This window comes from Vombatus ursinus, unplaced genomic scaffold, assembly GCF_900497805.2.
Source record: "Vombatus ursinus unplaced genomic scaffold, bare-nosed wombat genome assembly UNPS02014805.1, whole genome shotgun sequence".
Classification (NCBI taxonomy): domain Eukaryota; kingdom Metazoa; phylum Chordata; class Mammalia; order Diprotodontia; family Vombatidae; genus Vombatus; species Vombatus ursinus.
Window position 1 is genome coordinate 18,407,708 of NW_020954583.1, and position 6,282 is coordinate 18,413,989.

Genomic DNA, 6,282 nt, shown 5'->3' on the forward strand with positions numbered 1-6,282 from the left:
GGGGGAGAGAGAGAGAGAGAGAGAGAGAGAGAGAGAGAGAGAGAGAGACATTTACTATATTCAACAATCAGCCCTGGGAACAAAAATGTTAAGACAAATATAATCATTTTGTGTGGCTCAACAAATACTATTTTGATGCATTAATGGATCTTAGAAGAATTATTAATTATTAAACCAATTAAATGAACTATTAGGTTGACTCTTAAATCCCAGTTTTGAAATAACCTGCTGATTGGTCTCCCTTCCTCAAATTTCTCCCAACTTCAGACCATCTTTCATTAAGGTGTCAAATTGAATTTCCTAAGGCACAAGTTTTATCATTCTATTCCCAATGCCACTCCCCCATTCAAGAAATTCCGCTGACTCCCTGTTACCTCCAGCATCAAATATAAAATCCTTTTAAAGTTCTTCATAACCTAATCCCTTCCTACATTTCCAGACTTCTAACACTCTACTCCTCTCCACATGTTCTATGAACCCGTCACTCTGGATTCTTAGCTATTCCTTGAATAAGATGCCCCACCTACTGACTCTGCATTCTCACTGACTGTCCCTATGCTTGGAATATTATACCTCCTCACCTCTGGTTTCCCTGGCTTCCTTCTAATTTCAGCTAAAATCCCACCTTCTGCCCAAAGCCTTTCCTTAATCTTAAATGCCCATATATATTTTGTATTGTGAATAGGTGTTTGAATGTTATCTTCCTCCTTAGAATATGAATTCCCAGAAGACTGGGACTGTTTCTGTTTTTCTTTAAATCCCTAGCACATGGCCCATAGACCTTACTTGTGAATATTTTGGTATACATGGGACTTTTCTTTTTGTTGTTAATCTCCTTAAGTAGTGCCTAGCAATCAGTTCCTTTATTTTATTAGGCAATTGTGGTTAAGTGACTTGCCCAGGGTCACACAGCTAGTAAGTCCATAGACCTTACTTAACAAATACTTATTGACTGATAAAATAACTGTGCTTCTGTTTCCTCATCTGTTGAATAAAGTGGTTGGTCTAAGTGACATTTAAGGTACTTTCCTGCTTTAACATCCTGTAGTTTTATGACTCTTCTTATTGCATGATGTCTTATTTTATTGGAACCCAATCCTAGAAATTATTGTCTTCTCTTGTCAGAAAAGGAATGAGACATGGTTGAATTCTCTATTTTCTTCAGGATGTGGAATTCACAGGGCCCTAGCATCATAGATTTGGAGCTGGAACAGAACTCATTTGAGTATAATCCAGGCCTGCATGATATATGGCCCATGGGCCACTTGCACCTTGCCAAAGGATTTCAGGTGGCCCTCGAAAAATGTACATGTTCCTGTTTGTCACGTGACCTGCGGCGACCAACCATTGTCAGTCTGTCTCTAGTCTAACCTATCTGCGGCCTGAAGAAGATTAGCCTATTTCAATTTTGGCCTCTACCTACTGCCAAGCTGGGCAGGTCTGGTCAAACCCCTTCATTTTACAGATAAGGAAACTGAGGCACAGGAAAGGGAAATTTTATTCAAGTAAACCTGTTTGGTTTCATTAAATTTGCAAGAATTAGCTAAGAATCCATTAAGCTCCTTCCCCCTCCCCTTTAGCAAACAGCATATGCTCAATAAATATATCCTTCCATTTGTTACAAGGCTATTAAGTGTCTGAGGCCATATTTGAACTGGAGCCTTCCTGATTCAAGTCTTAGCCCTCTACCCACTGTGCCAGTCAGCTGCCTACGCTATCTAGTCCAACTCTCCTCCTCTTCCGATTTTACTGAGAGGAAAACTAAAGATCCTGAAGTGTTTGGTCCGAGGTCACACAGTAAGTGGCAAAATTGAGATTTGAACTTAGGGCTTCAGACTCAAAGTGAGTATGCTTCTCATATTGCTGTGCTAAGACCAAAGGTGGTCTTTATAATTGAGCAGCATTCAGCTTTGATTGTTTTGTTGTTTCCATTTATATGACTGCTCTGTTTATGTCTATGCTAGATCTGAATTAACCAATACTTTTTGTGAGGCTTAAATAACATAATATATATTAAGTGTTTTGCAAACATGCAAGGGCTTTAGAAATGTTAGCTATTAGGGGCAAAATGACAATAGGAAAGATTAAGAAGACTTGAGTTCTAATCCCAGCTCAGACCCTTCCTAGCTTTATGACTCAAGTAAGTCACTTTACCCTCTCAGAGCCTCAGTTTCCTAATCTGTAAAGTAGAAAATACAGTCCTAAACTCATAGGGTCATTGTGAGGAAAGTTATGATGTAAAATTGAGTTAACATTATAACTATAGGTCAGTGTGGGCCACCAACTCTCCCCATGCATTATCTCAGTATAATGCCTTTCCTTGTCTTAGTTTCTAGTTCCCTAGAGAAAATAAGGAACAAAGGAAACTGGGGGGAAGAACCTCATTCAGGACTTGGCAACAGGGTACAGATTCTGAAGTTAATTGCCTTGTTCTGATAGACATGACCTGGGGCCTCTGATCTAAAACTCAGTTTTGGGGTTTGCTCCAAAAAACTCAATTAAAGAAATACTAATAAAACTGTCAAACATTCCAGAAAACAGTAAACAGCCTGTTATTAATAGTCTCTAAGCAAAACAAACCCATTATAACCTTCTGATGAAATGGTCCATCCCCTTGGAGACCTAATGCTTTGGTGACTAAGCAGGCCATCCATCGTAATAATTCAGGCTTTACTGAAATACTACCTCTATCAGCTGGAAGTACACAATGTTTAGCTGCTCACACACACACACACACACACACACACACACACACACACACACACACACAGACATACACAAATAGGGGAAACTGAAGCAGAAGTTGCTGGTCACTTCCCTATCTGGGAGGGCAGAGAGCACAGACATCCAATAGGGTTGGTGCCCTGGAGAGGTGCTCCTTTGGGGAGGAGGAAAAAAAGGTGTGTCAGCACAGTCACTTTTAGAGCTGACACAAACCTGATTGGGAAACGGGGGAGTGTGTGTATGCCTGTGTGTGCATGTGTGTATGGGGTGGGGTGAGGTAAGAGCCTATAAATCTACTGCCACAAGAGCTGAGTCCTTGAGCTGAAGGGAAAATCCTTGCCTGCAGCCTCCTGTTCACAAGCAGGGACCAAGTAAAAGAATGCAGAACCACAGGTAAGGAGCTTTGGAGGAGAACATGGAGAAATAGATGCTGTTTCCATCAAGGGGACAATAATCTCTCATGGGGCATGGCAAGAAGAGGTGAATGGCTAAGCATATTAGAATCATTACTTCTCTCATCTCTTCTTAGAGTACTCATCTTTAAAGAGCTCAAGGAATCATCTAAATGTAGGTGATTCTATTTACTTTTTAAAATTGAGATTTGCTTAGGGGCTTTCCATCTCCACCACTTGGTGACCGTTTCATCTTTTTTTACCTGTTTTACATGTTTTGTCTGCTTCTTCTAGGAGGTGTCCTTTCTAGCACCTAGTGGTGGGTGGCATAATAGGCAAAATATGCTGGGGTAGGATTCAAATGATCCGAGTTCAAATTTTCCTTCTGTCACTAATAACATGACCCTGAGGAAACCGCTTAACTTTCTTAAGATCTACTCTCCTCATCCGTAAAATGGAAATACTAGCATATACTCTACTAACCCACAGGCTTGTTGTGAAGGTCAAATGAGATGATGTATATCAAATAACTCTGTTAACTGTAAAGCTTCACAGATATTATATTATAACAAAGATAATGAAACACAATATGATAGCATAATAAATACAATAAAAAAACTATATAATAAGATAATAAATATTATATTATGATAAATTTAACACACCATTATAAGAAATATAATAAAATACTATGTTATAATAAATAAGTATGATAAAATATACTGTGTTATAATAAATATAATAAAATATTTTACAATAAATATTGCACTGTAATATTTTAAAAATGCTCTCAGACACTCCCACCCCTGCCCTGGCTGTGCTGATGACCTTGTACTTTGCTTTCTATCAGGGCCAAACTGACAAATGGGATCATAAAGAGTTGGAAATGACAACAATAACAAGCATGCTAACCATGGTGCATTGTGAATAAGCTCTTTGTGTTCCATTTATTTATCTTCAAAGAAGTTAGGGAACATAATAAAATAATGTTCTCAGGTCAGCACTGAATCTAGGAAATTGTAAGTAGACTATTAACTTTTGCTTACATGGACTTCTCCACCAGCCTCCTCTTCTCCCCTTAGCTCTTTTTTTTTTCTTCAGTGCCCTCAGGCTCTTTCCTCCTTTCTAGTTCTCAAAACCTATCCTCAAGCACATCCTGCACACTAAGGTGTAAATGACTGATAACATCTTGAAAGAATGAAGTTATCAAAGAGGAGTTCTTCCAGATCATGAAATTAGATCATAGGATGAGAAGATTCAGGGCTGGAAGGGACTTCAGTAGCCATCTAGGAGGGCCTTCTCATTTTACACATGAGGAAACTGAGGCCCAAAGAGGTTGTGTGCTTTTCGCAAGGTCACACAATGTCATAAGTCTAAGAACATTGGTTGGAACTGAGGTCCTCTGGCTCCAATTCCAATACTTCACTGCACCACACACTGAATTTTAGAACCTGGAAAGATTAAAAAAATGCAAAGCATCATAGACTATTAAAGCTGGCAGAGAGACCTTCCAATCCCTTCACCCTCTTTTTTTTTTTTATTTAAAATTTTTTTTTAATTACAGATGAGGTAACTGAGGCTGGCAGAATTAAGAGGCTTATTCAATTTGCATAGACAGCTACTGAAAGAGTCAATCCTTAACATAGATGTTCAAGGTCCAGGGCCTCCTTTTGGTTAAATACCACCCTTTATTACTGACACATTAGTCTGAATGAAAGCATCGGGGATTTAGAAGGAAAAGTAAATAGCCCTGCTGGAAAACAACTGTTGGGAAAGTCAGTTTGGCCCTGGTGGAAAGCAAAGTACGGGGTCATCAGCACAGCCATGACATATATCTATCTATCTATCTATCTATCTATATCTATCTATATCTATCTATATCTATCTATATCTATATATACACACACACATATATACATATACACATATATACATATACACACACACACACACACACACACACATATATATGTATATATACATATATATATATATCATGCTTCTGGAGTGTGACTTTACGCAACTATTTGCAACATCATGTATAACTACTTTTGTGAATCAAGGTGTAACTATTGTTAGCTCTATTGATTGCTCTTCCAGGTCTGAATCTTTGATCTTATGAGCCTCTGACCTTGTTTTACTGAGCTTCAGTTTTCTCAACTTTGAAATGGGAGTAATTGTTCAAAGTCTAAGTTCTTTTCCAAGACTAACATTCTGTGATTCTTGGGGAAATGGTGATATTTTGTCTGTAGAAAAGAAACTTACTAGACATGCTAGAATCAGTCTACTTTCTGTAGCTTGGCCACAGCTTGGGTTGCCATGAAAGGTAGATGATGATTTGAAATATTGAGGGAATCTTGGCTGGGAGTTCACCCAAACAGGCTTGTCCTGTGTTCCCCAGCCCCAATTAGTTCTGATGCTCACGCCTACCACCTACACACAGAAAAAAAAAATAGTACACTGGGTAGAAAATACAAGGAAGCCAATTTAGGTCCAGCATAAGAAAGCATTATGGAATTATGAACGGTCATTTTATGGCTTTCAAAGTTGTTTGTTTTTTAACTTATTATCTAAATTATTTTCCTGGTTCTTTCCATTTCAATCTTCTTCATTTTATAAAAGTCCTCAAAATTATTCATTTTATAATATTGATGTTATAGTAAGAAAGAGAAAAAAGAGGAAAATATCCTTGCAAAGATATTTATAACAACTTTTTGTGGGTATGAGAAAATGGAAACTAAGGGGATGCCCATCAATTAAGGAACAGCTAAATAAATTGTGGCACATGCATGAGATGGACTACCATTATGCTGTAAGAAATGAGGAAATAAATGATTTCAAAGAGACATGGAGGAACATATGAACTGACGAAGAATGAAGTAAACAGAACCACAACAACAATTAATAACATTGGCTGTGTATCCTGAAATGAATCACTTTTCCTTTCCATTTCCTCATCAGTAACATGAGGGGTTGGACCAGGTGATTTCTAAGCTTAAACATTCTTCGATCTGCTGCCTTTCTAGCCTAGACACACAGTCATCCTCGTCTCTGATGCCTCCTCTTGCTCTGATTTCCAGAAAGCAACTGTTCTTACATCCTAGTGGTCCTGACTCACTTTCCATTGGTATTTATTCTAAAGAAGGTCTGGATACATATTTGCCCA

The 6,282-nt window shown here is 38.3% G+C and overlaps 1 protein-coding gene across 1 annotated transcript in view; it reads left to right on the plus strand.

The window, feature by feature from the left end:
• Positions 1-2,859: 2,859 nt before the first annotated feature.
• Positions 2,860-6,282, plus strand: part of IL1R2 (interleukin 1 receptor type 2) — a gene marked incomplete at its 3' end in the record, with an annotated part of 30,670 nt that continues 27,247 nt past the window's right edge. The window contains exon 1 of the mRNA XM_027874179.1: positions 2,860-3,117. Within this exon, the coding sequence (XP_027729980.1) occupies positions 3,104-3,117 (14 nt within the window). The remainder of the gene's footprint in view (positions 3,118-6,282) is intronic.